Source organism: Caenorhabditis remanei, chromosome I, assembly GCF_010183535.1.
Source record: "Caenorhabditis remanei strain PX506 chromosome I, whole genome shotgun sequence".
Classification (NCBI taxonomy): Eukaryota; Metazoa; Nematoda; class Chromadorea; order Rhabditida; family Rhabditidae; genus Caenorhabditis; species Caenorhabditis remanei.
In genome coordinates, this window is record NC_071328.1 from 5479698 (window position 1) to 5496182 (window position 16485).

A 16485-nucleotide genomic window follows, 5' to 3' on the forward strand; every position below is an offset into this window, starting at 1 on the left:
GTACGAAAAAGTAGTCAACTACAAAAATAAAGATCTAGGTTTGATCTACTTCACCATATAACATTCAAAATGATTTGGCAACTTTTGAGACAGGGACGTGGGCTCAAGGTTTGTACCTGTAGGGATTATTGCGATCCATGTTAACTTTGCAAAATAGACTTACAAATATTCTAAAAACTATTAAAAGAAAAAAAATATTTTTGATTATAGTACCTAATGCTCCAAGTAAACCAGGAAAATAAAAAGACCAAATGAGTTCTTTTTTCATAACCATGTCGCTGCAGATGCTCTGAACATACAGAAACCATATCAGGGAAGATTTTTACAAGAAAATTGTCAACTACAAAAATGAAGATCTAGGTTTGATCTACTTAATTATAAAAAGTTTTTCAAAAATTTCATAATTTGAAATCCTAAGGCAGACTCTCAAAGCTCACTTGACATAGCTCCCAGGTAGGCGAGTACTACTGTAAGCCCTGCTAAAGTTTATAGAACTAAAGAACTAAAAAATCGCCCAGCTGCTCCTCCACGCCGACCGCTCCAGAAGCGCGAAAAACCGACAAAATGATGCCTTTTTCCTTCCAACAATCCTGCTGCTGAAGATTCATTTTTTGATAAGTTTAATCAAACGGAGATCCCGAGGTGTGAAATGCAAACATAGCACTCTGCTTCTTTCGAATTTCTATTTGATCGGTTTATTACTTTCGCGGTAACTTTATTCGTAAAGATTGGCACGTTTTAATGAAGTTGAAGCGTACGTTGTTGTGTGCAAACGGAAGAAAAAAGGGCTCTTTTGGATTAAGAGCAAAGGGAGGAAACAATTAGAATTAAGTCATCGTGAGAGGTGGGGTCATTTGATTCCTTTTTCCTGCGAGAAGTGCTTTATAGAACTGGTAAATATGGCTCAATATTTTCAAATTGTTATCGCGATTTTTGATTTTCTGAATTCACCCCACCCCATATTTTTGAAATTTTGTGGGTTACGAAATATTGGGTGCCTAAAATAACGTCATTTCTCAAGGTTTTTTTTTTCAAAATGTCAAGTTTCCGTATCAGATCGAATTCGGACGATGGGTCCACGAAGGTACAACCCAATGCAAACGCGCTCAATCGAATTTTTCATGTCTGTGCAAATGCGCTCCATCGCTAAAACTGAACATTAAATTTAAATGTATTGTTGTATTTGCACGGTAAGCTTCTTACACCCGCGCTCTACTGAAACCGAAGAAAATTGTGTGCGAAATTGAGAGAATTTGAGAGAATAAATTTTTCAACGACATTTCGGTGGAGCGCAGTTGTAAGAACTGTGCCGAGCTAATAAGCCTTTTTCCAAACTGAAAATTCCAAAATTCACGTTAGAAAAAGATCCATTGACAGGAAGCGAAACGGATGAAAATTAACGAAATCCACTAATTATAATTCTAGATCTCAAATTTGTCGACAGGGAATTGCAAAAGTTGAATTTGAAACTCAGTGTGAATTATTGTTCATTAGAGCGCGTTTGCACCTAAAAAGTTTTCAAACTCAACTCATTTTTCCAGAATCCTGAATTACTTCCACGTCATCCAAGCCACAGAAAAAAGACAAAAACCAAAAGAGAAAAAGAGCAAGAGTGGTGGGTGGTCACCCTCCTATCACGCCTTCTTCCCGAAAACACATTTATTTCGAGGCCTGACTGAGTGCATTAAGCTTTCATGTATTATCGGAATAGAATTTCTCTGAAAACATATGGCTTCCTCTTCTTCGGGTAGGTGTTTCTTACTCTTTACTCTGTTTTTTTGGGTCAAAAGAACTCAATTCGTGGTCCCAAGGGAAGAAAAGGATGCGACTCGTAAAAAAAGATGAAGGAGAAGAAAAACGAAGAAGAAGAAGTGGGGGAGTGAGTTGGTGTGGAAAAAGAAGAAGAAATGAAAGAGGAAACGGATAGAGAGGGTGTAGTATGGAGGATGAATTGATGAGCAAAATGAGAAGAGTGTCGACAGGTTTTTCGAGAAAAAAACCAAGACAAATCTCTGTTTCCCATTACTGAGTTCCCAGAATTTTGAATGAGCGAGACCAAATTGGTGTCAAGGTTCGATAGGGCGCTTTTACTAATTCATATGGGTGCAAGTAGTTATGAAAATGCGCCCTAGTGCTAATTTACAAAGCTTAATTAGAAATTCCATGCATTTTGAAACATTTTTAGATGTCCGAATTTAAAAAATATTTCTATTTTCGTATTTCTATTCTAGAATCCAAAGTATTAAAAGCGAAAACTCGATGTGGATTTAGCAATAGGGCGTATTTCCATAGGATTGCGTTTTGAATAGTTTACAAAAAGTAACATTAAGCAATTCAAAAACGAAACACAGCAATTTTCTCTTGCGAAATCTAGAAATTTGAGCTTTCAAAGCAAATTTAGCAACATAGCAAATTTTCATAGGTTGGTTTTTGAGCTTTTTGGTGAAAAACATGAGAAAACCCGGAAAACTCTCATATCAACAAAAAAAAACTAAAACTTTTAAATTTTTGACGGTTGCTGGACGAGAAACTTCTAGTCCGTGAAAAAAATACATTTAAAAAAAATTTTATCAGTAAAATTCAACGAAAATCGCGTTTCAGGTAAAAAAAAAACAAACATTTTGAAAACTGCAAAATTTTTTAATTCATAAAATTGTCTAATTCTCTGCGAATATAGTTTACTAATTCTGCTATTTTCCCCCTTTCAAAGCCTTCTTATTCAAAAATTCCACCTCTCCGGATTTTGTTGGCACGGAGCCAAGTGTTCCGTCTGAACGCCCTCTGAGAAAATGACGACAAAAAACAAGAAGAAAACAAGAAGTCGTCCGGGAGCCAAATGGGGTGGGGCATCGATTCTTCGTCTTCTTCGTTTTCTCACTCTTTTTTCTTCATCCACCAAGTCGATCGTCTCATTGCATATACTGAGTCCCTCTCTTCCCTCGTCTCTATTTATTTTGTCTGCTGCTCATCGGATCATTGGATAATCCACAAACCTACTTTTTTTCGGATTTATTTGAAATCCGAAAGCCGAAAATCTTACAATTTTTAATACAAAATAATTTTTATTTAACATGAAAATATATACCAATTTGTGTTTTTTAAGTGTATGTCAACATGTAACAGAGAAAAAAGTGGGCTGGGAAGGCAGTAAAATGAGGGGAAAAATGAAAAGATGTACAACAAAAAACTAAAATATTCACGAATAATGGGGAGGAGAAAACAAAGAAACAAACCTAATTATCGTACTTGTTGAGGTATTCGAGAGCCTCTTCGACGTCGAGTTTCGATCCCAAAATGATTGGAGCACGTTGATGGATCTGGAATTAAATATTTCAATTTTAGGGTTCTGGAGGATTATTTCTAACTGTCATTGGGTTTCGAATGAACGAGATTCGAGAAATTTTCACAAAAACGAACCTGAGTTGGCTGAATATCGAGAATGCGTTCCTTTCCAGTTGTCGCCATTCCTCCGGCTTGCTCGATGATATAAGCCATTGGATTGCATTCATACAGCAGACGAAGTTTTCCATTTGGAGCCGAAGCAGTCGGTGGATACAAGAATATTCCTCCGTTGAGAATCGTACGATGAACATCAGCAACCATGGATCCAACATATCTTTGTCCCATCGCTTTCTTTCCTGGTTCTGGTTCCTTACGAGTACGGATGTACTCAGCGAATCCTTTGCTCCATGTCTTGGCGTATCCCTCATTCAGAGAATAAATCGATCCCTTTTCCTTGCATTTCATGTTTGGATGAGTCAAAATGAACTCTCCGATAGATGGATCGAGGGTGAATCCATTCACACCATCACCAGTCGACAAGACAACCATCGTAGCGGATCCATAGAGAGCATATCCAGCAGCGACCATTTCCTTTCCTGGTTTGAGAACATCTTCGACAGTGGCTGGTCCGTCTCCTTGTTTCTTGTAGATTCCAAAGATAGTTCCAATGGAAACAAGGCAATCGATATTGGACGATCCGTCGAGTGGATCGAAGGTCACAATGTATTTTCCACGTCTCTTCTCCTCCACTTCAATCAGCTCATCGTTCTCTTCAGAAACCAGAAGACATGTCGTATAACTGCTTTTCAACATGTTAATCATCAATTCATTACTCAAAACGTCCAATTTCTTCACTTCTTCTCCTTGGACATTGGTCGATCCGGCGATTCCGTACCTGAAAAATGAGGAAATAAAATATTTCTCGTTTTTGCTTAGATTTTTATCATTTTCAAATAAAAATTATCAGAAAAAATCACTTTTTCGAAGAAATGACACAACTTTCCACTAGCAACTTACAATTTAGCGAGTCCAGCCTTTTGTGTGGCTGAAGCAATGGCCTTAATGGCAACGAGCATATTCGTGAGCAAGCTGGTGAGCTCTCCACTGGCATCAGCATGCTTCCGTTGCTCCTGAAGCACGAATCGCGCCAAAGTGATCGCGTCGGTTTCGATACCGAATTGACTCGTCTCGCTTGGCATGTTGAGGCTGAAAAGTTTAGAAAATGTTTTATTTTCAATTATTAATCGATATAATTTCATTCAAACGAAGAAATCGAAAAAGGCGACGAAATGATAAAAAGATGGTAAACTGCAACAACAATCTGATGTTGTGTTCTCTTTTTCTCGTTTAGTTGCCAGTGACCATCGGCAAACTGAAGGAGAAAAAAGAAAAAGAGTGCAATAGAGCGTGGGGAAATGATAGAGCGCAGAGGAAAAAGATAGAAACTACGAGATACACAAAGGCGGAGAGCGACGAAATGAGGTGATCGCGAAACAAAATACTTTGGAGCGTTGATACTTTGAACTTTTCGAAAAACACTGATTGAAAACATTTTTTTCGCGCCCGGGAATAATGTGGTTACTGTTTTCGTGGCGGGAGACCGGTGGAAGTTATAAAGTGTGCGCCTTTCGTGTCGATTTGTAATTTTTTTGGCAAAACAATTTTTAGAATGATTTGAGTGATCTGGCTCATTTTTTCTTGTGAAGATTGTTCTCAAAACTTTCCAAAATTAAAAAAATTAACATTTCAATTTAATCTACAAAAATTATTAAAATCTTGCACCTCAAACTAGTTCGATGAAGGGAGTACTCGTGTCAAAGAAATAACTAAATTTAAAAACCAAAAAAAGAAGGTTTGCCGGGGAGGGGAATCGAACCCCTAAAGGATATATATCCACAGGATCCTGAGTCCTGCGCCTTTGCCACTTAGCTACCCCGGCACGAAATAAGGATGAGGAAAGTTTGCATTTGAAGTGATTTTAAGATGAGCAAGGAATTACTGTAGATTCAATTTGAATAATAAAACAAATTTCTATCGAAAAATTTGATCAAAAACCATTTTCGATGAAATAAATAGGGTTATTCTAATCAAATTGTGATGAGTGATCAACGAAAATGTATCGAACGAACTAATTTTAAAAATCACACACCAATTATCAATGTACATTTTAATCCTAGACTTTAATCCTAGAATAAGATCCCTATCGTTTCAAGAATTCAAGAAAAAGTCTGAAATAAAACCTCCAATTTTTTTCGGTGCCCAAAATTTGCCATTTAACACTGGGATGATTTCAGATAGTCTGAATCGAAAGTTCAGAAATAATAGTGAATTCGAAAAATAAAAGTATTCTTTGTAGACAATCGAATTCAAAAGAAACAGAATCGAGTTGTCTTCAGAATAAACATCCAACTGAAATGTTGAATTCAACACGTTCTCCTCTCTTTTGTGTGAAAAGAGAGAGATTGAGAGAGATGAGAGATGAAAAGAGTGTTTTCGACAATTGTCCGAGTAGAAACAAAAGTGTGGTCAGTCACGTATACTTGAGTTTATCACTTCTAGATAAGAGTACTCCACGTGGCTCATCTTTTGGACTCGGTCTGTTTATGCAATTCATTCTTCCATTCATATTCCATGAGCCCGTCTTAATTGAAAAAAAAAACATGCGGCAATTTTGCAATTAGTGGGCGGAGTTTCAAGTTATTAACAGGTATCACAAGATATATATTTTTATTACCGATAATATCAAATAATTTCACCGTAAAGTTGTTGACAAAGACCGAAAGCAAACAGAATGAAAAAAATGAAAGAAGGAGGATGAAAGAGAGAGAAAAAACACAAAGATCGAGCAAACATGATAGAACAGATATTCGAGATCATTTCGATTCAATTGGAGATGTTTTCACGTGGAATACTGAGAATATTCGGCTGAAAATTGCAAAGAGAGTTGGGAGGAGGACGAGAGCATGGAACACGCAGAGTATCATACAGGTGATCATAGTCTTGACGAATGCCTGGAATTCAAAAATATTAGAATCTTCTGGAAACTTTTAAATTTTTATGAAAACTTACATTCGACATGTAAATTGAAGAACATTTCAGCGCCAGCACACATAATGAAGTGGAGAATGAAGCTTGAAGGGCTGGGAACCCAACCGAGGACAATGTCTGATGTAGACGGTCTCTGATTCCATTTTCAGATGAAGACGTGTGATAATGATAAGAAATGTGGGCGGGGATATCCACAGAAAATCCGATAGAAATGATCAAGGCAGACATAACGATTGGGTCAAGATCCGTTCCAGTAAGGGAGAGGATTCCGAGAATTCCTGGAAATGAAATATTGAGAAATCGATATTTCTCCTCACTTTTTATCCTGATTATTTATTTCCATAATAAACCTACAAAATAAATGCCTGAAATCATACTTGTCACGGGCCGGGCCGGGCCGGGCCGGGCCGGGCCCGCTAAAAAAATCTTCCGGCCCGGCCCGGCCCGTTCGGCCCGTCAAAATATTGAAAAAAAATTTTTCGTCGTTTTCCCATTGTTTTTTCGTTTACTACTTCATGGCAAACATATTATTGATTAGAAATTATAAAAAGACAACAAGTGAAAACGGAAATTGTCAGAATAAGTTATTTTGTCACTATAAACTTTGAGCCTCTCAAAGTCTCTGTGATAATCAGCCGATGATCAGAATCAGGATCAAGAACTTGCTGGAGGCTTCTGAAAGTAGTCTTATCGAATCCCCCGACCTCGATTTAGTATAAACCGAAGAAAATATTTAATTTCCAAGACTTTTAATTCTATTTTTCAAAAATAATTTTTTGCTGCGGGCCCTGCGGGCCGGCCCGGGCCCTGAAATTTTCAGCGGGCCCGGCCCGGCCCGGGCCGGGCTCAAACGGGCCGGCCCGTGATTTGACAAGTATGCCTGAAATACATGTACAGTAATCCTTGCTCATCTTAAAATCACTTTATATCCCAGTTTAACAATAATATTTTGCTGCCGGGGTAGCCAAATGGTAAAGGCGTGGGCTTTAGGCACCCATGGAATCAATCCTTTAGGGGTTCGATTCCCCTCTCCGGCATATTTTTGTTTTTTTTTCTTTTTTTCTTTAATCTAGAGAGAAAAAGAGACGCAGAGATGACAGGCACTATGGTTTCTCTGCGCTCAAAAAAAACTTTGAACTCTCGTATTTTTGTGGTCTTTGATAGAATCGAAAAGCAGTCAACAGATAAAATATAGGAAATTTAATTCTCTACAATTTATTAGTTAACTTTTTTTGCTCATCTTTGAGATAAACACGTTCTCTGTTTGAGATTACATATTTAGAAAAGTGTGTGCGAAATTGAGAGACTCAGAGAAAAATATATATTTTTCAAGCGCATTTCGGTGGAGCGCAGTTGTAAAAACTGTGCTGAGTTAGTATATTCTCTGTAAAAACGATCTCATTCTAACCTGTCATAATACTCGCAATAATAGAAGTTGCCACAATGACAGTAGGAACATCATACATGAACACAAAACAGATAAATGCCATGCAAGCCAACGTAGCAACTGCTGATTGCCACGCGTCAGTTGGCATATTCTCAATGAGATCCACGTAGATTCCATCGTCAGAAAACACGGAGAGTCCGAATTCAGAGCTGGAAAATGTGGTTTTCGAAGCGTCCCAGTTTCGAACTGTCCAGTTTCAAGATATCACGTACCTATACTTATCGACAACTTTTCTCCATTCCCTCAACGCATCTCCTCTTGCTGGCCACTCTTGTAGGTTCTTCCCGTGAATTGCAAATGTGATAAAGAATCGGTCAAGTACGGTATGATTGCTGGAATTCAAAACTACAGTACATCAGCCAGTCCCCCAGTAAACCAACCTATCACTGTGATACTGTACGAATCCCTTCCAGAAAAGATACTCTGGCCATTCCAAGAACATTGGAAGGTTATTCATATCAATTCCTCCTCTCTTCACAATTGACTTCTCCTCTTCTCCTCCTTCCAACTCCTCTTCTTCATTCATTGCTGCTTGGAAATCAATGAAATCTCGAACAAAATAATTGGTTCCAAGTGCTCCCCAACTTCCATTCAAATGCTCCATTTCGTCCACAAAATTGTTTAATCTGTAAAGAGAAGACTATTCCATATCACGGCGTAGCGACTCATACCTCTCCAATCGTTTTCCATCTGTCAAATCTCCCGGATTTCTGACAAAAACATTAGCCAAATAGTAGTTAGGAACCACGTATTTTACTCTCAAATCGTCCATTTCACGAAGACTCGAGTCCTCCATAAAAAGCTTTCGGGGACTCAAGTTGATATTCATTATGGTGATTCCCTGGAAATATCTGATGTAGGTAGACTTCTATTGGAACAACTTACATAAATAGAAATAACGAGAAAAACGATCCAAGTGAGGATGACCAGAAGTTGGAAGAACGCATTGGTGAGAAGAGAAATGTAGGTTTCCAGGAATGTTGCCACTCTTCTCTTGACTACAACATCGAAACTTTCAACCGAGGAGCTCTGAAAAGGTGGAGGATATTGATATAACTGTAGGTTACTATATCAAACAGAAGGGTGCACAATTCGATTCTATTATCTAGAATGTGCTAGTCGACGGGAAGAATTTTACAGATAACTATTTTCAGAACTTCCGTGACGATCCGGGTTACTTCGAATCCCTGCCATGTCAATCTTTAGAGAGATCACTGTAGTCTCGATATATCATAATCTGTCTATGATCAGTCTTAACCTCCACATTGTGCTTTGACTTCTTATCCTCTTGCCTACGTGCTCTTTCCAACAGAAATCAGATCTCCCTTTCTTCTTTTCATATCATTCGCCGACACCTGTCACTTCTGTTCCTTGCTCATCTAGTCTCAATTTCTCTTGTTTCTTTTCTATTTTTCTTATCCTCGAAATTTCTGTGTTCTTTGAATAAGATCTCTCGGAAACTATGAAAGAAAACCTTGAAAATAGAAAACGAGTAAAGGTCATTACTTATCGCTCACTAGATCTTGGTAACGTCAAGATATCATCTGTTATTAGACAGCTAACGGTTTAGATCAGAAGGGGGGCGCCCTGTGACGTTACGCCTACATTCAGAATACTCACCGTACAACTGGAATCATCATTTTCAGCACCACATGCAATCGTCTTGATATGTCTCTTCTGTGCTTCATCTTTCATTTCGAAGTATCCAGTAATCGTCATGATAGCCGAATAAAAAGTAATTTGATATAAGAAATCACAGAAAATACAAGCCATATTTCCATATCCGAGCAGAGAGATTTCAGGACTCGAAGTAAAACAACCAGCCACGTCAGCGAAGATATTCGTGAGTGCCGAGATCAGAATAGCCGGTCCCGTATCGACGAGAACTTCTGAGAGACGACTTCCTGGAGAATCGCCTTCCACTGCATGTTTCCTTCGTTCTGCGGTGACTCTTTGCCAGGAATGAATCATAAGATAGGCGTCGTCTACTCCAATGGCAAGGACTAGAAATGGAGTAACACAGAGGATGGATCCAAAACGGACTCCACAAAAGAATAAGGCTCCAAGAGCAGTTCCACATGCCATGAAGGGGCAGATGCAGGCGGCGATGGCGAGGGAGAACTGAAATTTTGAATTTGGAAGGAAGATTTCAGACGAAACGTTCTGTAGTTTTTTGTAGTTAAAAAACGAAACAAATATTTTTTGTTATCTTTATTGTTTCTGAAATGTTTTATTTTATCTGTCAACTTTTTTTTGAAAAAACCTATTTAGGAAAGTTTAAAAATTATCTACAGTAACCCCTTGCTCATCTCAAAACACATTCATGTCCTCTCTTCATTGTAAATATTTTGTCGCCGGGGTAGCCAAGTGGCAAAGGCGCGGGACTTAAGATCCTGTGGATATAAATCCTTTAGGGGTTCGATTCCCCTCTCCGGCATATCCTTTTTTTCTTTTGGTTTCTTTTTCAAAAGAGACCCAGAGAAGCTAGAGTGTCTGACTGTCTGCACACTCTCTCTCTTACCTTATGAATAGAAACTTGGTTCATGTAGAGAGCAGAGAAGAATGTAGTCACCGATGAGACTATAGCCATGATCACAAAACCAACGACCAAGAATGGAAGAAGAGACATTCCAGCACGAACAACTTCTGCTTCCACGTATGATGTGGAAAGGGTGAGAACTCGAATTTCAGGAGATTTGAATTCTCTGAAATAAGCTGTTGGAATCGCGCTCTATTGACATTGTGAGAGACGCAGACAACGCGAGAGTATCCTTGTCTGCGTCTCTCATTCACTCACTTCTCAAAGTAATTCGTGATGGACATCTCGAAATCCTTGATTCCTTGACTATTCCACCCCTCCTTTCGTTCCGAGCGGAGTTGCAGAGCGATCAACTGAAATGAAATTAAAACTTTGAGAATATTTGAAAATTGGGAAAACCTTTGATGATCTGATATTAGTAATTGCTTTAGCGGTCTCATTCATCATTTCAATTCCAAAAAAGTTGGGTTGAATGCTCATTTTTCTGGAATAGATACTGGTGATAGGGTAGTTCAGAGAGATCCTTTCAGATAGATCAGTTCCATTCTTTGAGTTGTCCAACTCGGTTAGGTAGCTTCTCTAAAAACATTTTCCGTGAAAAAACAATTTTGCCTGAAATTAGACTCACTGCAAACTGGACAAATGGTTCGTTGATCTGACAGAAATTCGTGCAGAACTCCTGATAGTTTTGATGTTTTCCCTCAGCAGTGGGCATTGTAAAATTTGAAGAAAGAATATTTTCTAGACGAAGAGCTTCTCGGAGGACATCCGGATGGAGGACACTCTCATGACGAGTCGGAAGGATCAGGACGAACATTGCAATTCCATTTCCATTGTGAGCAAAGAAATCAGTCATTACATCGAACTCATCCCTGGCTCTCGCCCCGTACGGTGTATATCCGGTGATGTCATTTTCATTTCTGCAAGATGCATCATCTATCATCTCTTTTCAATTTCCCAGTTACTCACGGTGTCGTGGCCACCTTGAAAGTTCCGATCAACGTGAGAACCACACAAATGACGATAAGTGCGATGGCATTGTTCGCAACGAAATGAGACCATTTCTCGAAGAACCAGGCGATTCCGCGAACGAGACGCGTCGTTTTCACCGCACCTGGAACAGATCTGGTGGCCTAGGAAACTCTTAGGTCATACCTTTCGTAGCGGGCGTTTTCTCATCGACGGTCATTGCCCAAACATACAGTTCAACCAAGAAGAATTGACTGTAAAAAACAAGATGAATTAGAACTGTGACGAATTAAAACTGGGACGAATTAGAACGATCACAGGGTCTAGGTGTGAGTAGTGAAATCGTATGCGCTCCACTAGACATTGGCGGTAAATTCAAATTTTAATTTTTTCAATTCGCTGTTTTACTGTGGCACTTTGATACGCAGCTTAATCGACCACTTTTTGAGCCGATTTATGTTAGTTTTCCCGCATTTTTGGCCAGTTTTTCTACCGTCGCGCGTCTTTTCGAGATCAATACTATTCATAAAATAAATAAAAAATTTAAATAAAAAATTTATTTCGAATTTCGCGCTGAAATTTTAGCTGATTTCAGCGGAGCGCGTTTATTTTCACTACTCATCCCGAGACCCTGTGAACGATCTAAAGTAAGCTAGTTAAAATCATTTGAATCGCGAGAAGTTTTTATCCGACTATTTTCGATATGAGGCGGTTCTAATTCGAGATAAAAGCATATACAATATGATAAAAAAGAGGGCACAGATGACGAGAAGCTCTTGTTGTCTGCGTTTCTTCTTTTCATCCAATGTTACATAAACTGGTGCTGTGCCTGATCAGAATTTCTCGCAATAGAACTGGTACAAATCAGAACCGACTTAAAGGATGACTGAAGTCATATATTTTGTTGTTGGTTTTTTCAACAAAATTTCGTGTTTTTTCTTCTTTTCTTACGATATAAATCAAAAAAAAAAATTTGTTGAAAAAATCGAGAAAACGAGGAATTGAAAAATAATTTTGTCCGAGAGAACTACACGGTGGAAAAAGTTTGCGTGGAAAAACTCCTCCACGAAGGCTCCTTTTGAGCCGTGAAAATGGGAATTTAGAGCGTTTATTTAAGCATATGCTCCAATGATGAAAGTTCTTCAGAATTTTCTGAAGTATCATAATCATGAAATAAAAAAATATGACTTCAGTCTTCCTTTAAAGACATTGAACGTTAGACCTAGATTTGACCGTTCTGATTCGTACCAGTTCTAATTCGAGTAGCTCTAATCATGGGGCAGAAACGTAAAATCATAAATCACTTAAAATGACAAAACGCTATTCCAAAAACGGAGTGAAATACAGTACACCTCTGGCCTTTTTGCTACAGTAAATTTAAGAATGGGCACATTGGACTCCACAATAAATATCTACAAGCTGCCAACGTTTTTAAGAAAAAATAGAAATATAAAAAGTTCATGGCATTCCAAAACAAAACGAAATGAATGAGGTGCCAAGTTGAAAGTAGAACAATACCGCCCATCTAATTTCTCTTTTTTCTTAAATTCGAAAAATACCTGAAGTGAGAAAGCTATTAACACATAAGACCGGTCCCCCACTTGGATTTTATTCTAACATTTTCCCCTTTTTTGGTCAAATTCGATTTGATTGGACTGGAAAAGGGGAAGAAGGTCATCAGAAGAGAGGAGGAGGGGTTCCTGATGGCAACAATGGGCTTACTGTCAACAGGGGAATGGAACAAAAAAAGGGCAGGTTAAATTGAAAATCATCATGAGATAGGAGTAGAAGGAATGTGTGAAAAAGAGGAAGGGAGAAATAGAAATCACACATTTTTTGAGCGGGTCTGTAATGAAAAGTAGACTTCTGTGACGTGGAAATGAATGAGAAGTTGAAAAAGAGAGGAAGGGATGAGAAGAGGAAGAAGAAGAAGGTCAAATGGAAATGAATGTGTCACGGAATTTGTAGTCGAGAAGAGGCAGAGATGTGTTGACCAATATGGTGTTGGGCTAAAAGTTATTCATTTCAGTTTTATTGGGAGGCACAACCGGAATTTTCAAAATTTGATTTTATGAGGAGATAGGGAGAAACTAGAAAAAAAATTCCAAAGCTGAGAAAACGCTGATTAAAAAATTTTATCCAGATTTTGCCCTCGAGGCTTGATATAGTCTTTGGAAGAGCTACTTCCCAGAGCTTCATGAGTCGGACTGTGGAATATACAGAGATTCTGTTTAAAGGAGGACTGAAGTCATATTTTTCTTTGAACTTTCACGGAGCAGAACTTAATTTTGATTAAAAAGGTTGGATTAGCCGTAATTTGAAATATATACAGAGATCTCATGAAACCTGCGTCATGAACGATTTCCACTATCAAAAAGTTTTCAAGTACAATTTGGACAGAACTGAATTAGGACGCAGAAACACAGATAATTGGCTATCTCCGGCCCCGGGACGTTTCGAAACCGAGACATTCGTTAATCTTGACTATTTGAGATATCAATATGTCCCGGAGCCCAATCTCTAGTTTAAACCGAGATGGGAAGGATTCAATGCGCCAGGGTTCCTGAACCTGAATTCGAGTATGCTCTAAAAGTGTAGATTAGAAAACTGCACATATGAATAAGACTACAAACAGAAACAGAAATCAGACTAGACTAAAACTAGAGAAGGGAAGAAGGCCAAATGTAATAAATGTCACAGAATTTGTAGCCGAAATAGTAAAAAGGAAGGTGGTTCCGTTTTCCGAATACTGCGAAGCTTTCCTTCAAAACGTGTACATATAAAAAATTAAAGCTTTGTTTTATTACTCTTGTTTCCGGATTCAAATCGTCAAAATCTTAGATAACTTTACCGGAAACACTCTAGTAAAAGGGGCAAAGTGCGGCAGGATTCAAGGGTGTGGCTGTCCGTGGGGACGCCCAGAGTGACCTCGATTTCAATGGCACGACGATATAGGCTAACAGTAAATTATACTCATCTTTCACAGGTTTTTGAAAGGTAGATCCATAGCCTTGAGATGTAAGAGATTCAGTACTTTTGGTGATCGAAAAAATAGAAAGTATATTGTCCCGGCGATCAATGATAAATTATACTATTTTTATGATTCTGACGACAAAGAATTTTGAAAAAGTATACTAGTTTTGTTGATCAGTTGTTGATCAGTCGCCCATCAAAATGTGTAATTTTCAATATTTTGTATTGGACTACCTGTTGATTGAATAGTGATTAAACACTCGGGAAAGTTCGGTGGTTTTGGAGAATTTAGAGAGATTCTGGAGTTAGAAGACGGGCGGAAAATCGAGATACCGTATTACTCTAATAGACCGGCACTTCATGTAGGTGTCTAGATGAAAAAAAAAGAAAATTTCCAGATTATTGTAATTTAACCTGGAATAGGTATTACTATGTCATATTTATCACTTTAAAAGAAGTTATGTTTTGTCAAAGTCATGCAAGAGGTGTCAATTAGAGAAAATAAGGTGTCTGGAGCTGCTAATAGAAAAATTGGTATGAATAAGAACTACTCACGGAACTTGGAACTTACAGTTGCCAGTGTAAGATCTGGCAGTTCTAAAGCGTACTAGATCTGATTAAAGACTATATCAAATATTGCACTACAGTAGTAAAAAAGGAAAATGGCAACAAGAACCTCCGAGATGCCATATGCCCTCCAGAATACCTTTTTGTTGGAAGGACAGGAAGAGAAATCGGCGAACAACAAAAAAAACAAGAATCCAAGAAAAAAGAAGATTATCAACAAATAAGACGTCCAGTCCGAAAGAATTCGCCACACCGGAAAGTTCTTTTTTGCAACACCACCATAAACAGAAAACACGACCCGACCCGTCGACCCAATGATTCGTAATATTACATCTCTGACTATCTTCTCTGACCGCCTTCTTCTTCTTTTTTCAGGCAGGTCTCATCGGAAATGATCAACAGCTTTTTATTGCTAATAGAGGGTAGTTGAGTGGAAAATAGTGAACTTTTTTTTAAAGGTCACACCGGTCTAGCTAATGATCGGTAAGCCCTGGGTGTCCTCGTACATGATGACTGGTGACTTGAACTGGTCATGCACCTAATCTGGGTAAAATGTCGAAATGAAATTTCTAGACATCACATGTGACGTCACAGACTGCCAAATCGCTTCGACTCATTGTTGTCGATGTTTTTGGCATCTTCTGGCAGTCTGTCGTTTTTTGAACTGTACTTTTTTCTAATTTTTTTGTCATTTGTCGAGTAGGCAGAGTTACCGGTTAATTGTTATATAATCTCAGTTCGGAAAATGCGGAAACCAGCAGGGCTGTCGCGCCTCTGGCGCTGTTTATCTTGGCTCCGCCCCTCGAACCTTCAGTGAGTTCACGTAAAAGAGCTACTCTTATAATTTTTTTCTAAACTAATAGCAATTATATTAAAAAGTTAGAACATTGCCCGGATAGAATCAAGTGGCATCAAGAATCTTTTTTTGAAACTACAAAGTACGGTTTCAACATTTTTATTGCGGAGAGAAATTTTTCAAGAAGTCTAATGATCAAATTGAACTTCCACAGCTGATAACATCTGACATTGAGAAGGACTCTAATTAAACATGAAGCTAAATTTCGAATAAAAATTATTTAAACCTTCTGAAAATTCGGAATTCCCTATCAAAACAACAGCAAGTGATAACTATCTTGACCAGCGTATCACCAACTTCCGTCGAGAAAAGTCAAAAAAGCACATCTTCTTCATCTTTTTCACCATTTCCTTTTCCCGTTCATTCTAAAATATGTCCTCCAAGATGAGTCTGCGTCTCTCTATTTCCCATTATCTATCACCCATTTTTCAATGAAAACTGTCGTTTACCAACGACGTCAGCAATCGAAAGAAAAAGCGAGAAAGAAGAAGAAAAACGGGGACAAAGTAGTAAGAAGAAGAGGGGAGAAAATGACGAAGAAGAGAAAGAAATTGGTGATTTTTGACAGTCATTTTTACACTCTGAAACGGACGAGAAATCAAGTGAGCGAGGTGACAAGTGATTCGAAATAAAACAATTGATTGGAATGAGGCAGACAAATTGGGTGAACTTTTCAAATGAGAAAACAAAGTCTACACAGATTGAATTTCTTCGAGATCTTCGAATTTATGCACGAAACGCATCCAAGTTTGACCAGCAATTTGGCAACTTCATGGATGGTCTTTCGCCCAAAATGAGGAAAAA

General features: G+C 38.3%; 2 protein-coding genes across 2 annotated transcripts; both read right to left on the reverse strand.

Annotated features, from left to right (window-relative positions):
• Positions 1 to 3233: 3233 nt before the first annotated feature.
• GCK72_000945 (uncharacterized protein) lies at positions 3234 to 4481 on the reverse strand (the record flags this gene model as incomplete). Its single annotated transcript, XM_003098791.2, has 3 exons — positions 3234 to 3317; positions 3418 to 4177; positions 4300 to 4481. 3 exons carry the CDS (start codon positions 4479 to 4481, stop codon positions 3234 to 3236), a joined length of 1026 nt encoding a protein of 341 aa, XP_003098839.2.
• A 1674-nt stretch (positions 4482 to 6155) lies between these two features.
• GCK72_000946 (uncharacterized protein) lies at positions 6156 to 12561 on the reverse strand (the record flags this gene model as incomplete). Its single annotated transcript, XM_053722763.1, has 14 exons — positions 6156 to 6293; positions 6352 to 6608; positions 7739 to 7926; positions 7990 to 8109; positions 8158 to 8403; positions 8449 to 8618; positions 8663 to 8806; positions 9398 to 9898; positions 10299 to 10482; positions 10575 to 10669; positions 10716 to 10895; positions 10945 to 11236; positions 11286 to 11430; positions 12534 to 12561. 14 exons carry the CDS (start codon positions 12559 to 12561, stop codon positions 6156 to 6158), a joined length of 2688 nt encoding a protein of 895 aa, XP_053591408.1.
• Between the last annotated feature and the right edge of the window lie 3924 nt (positions 12562 to 16485).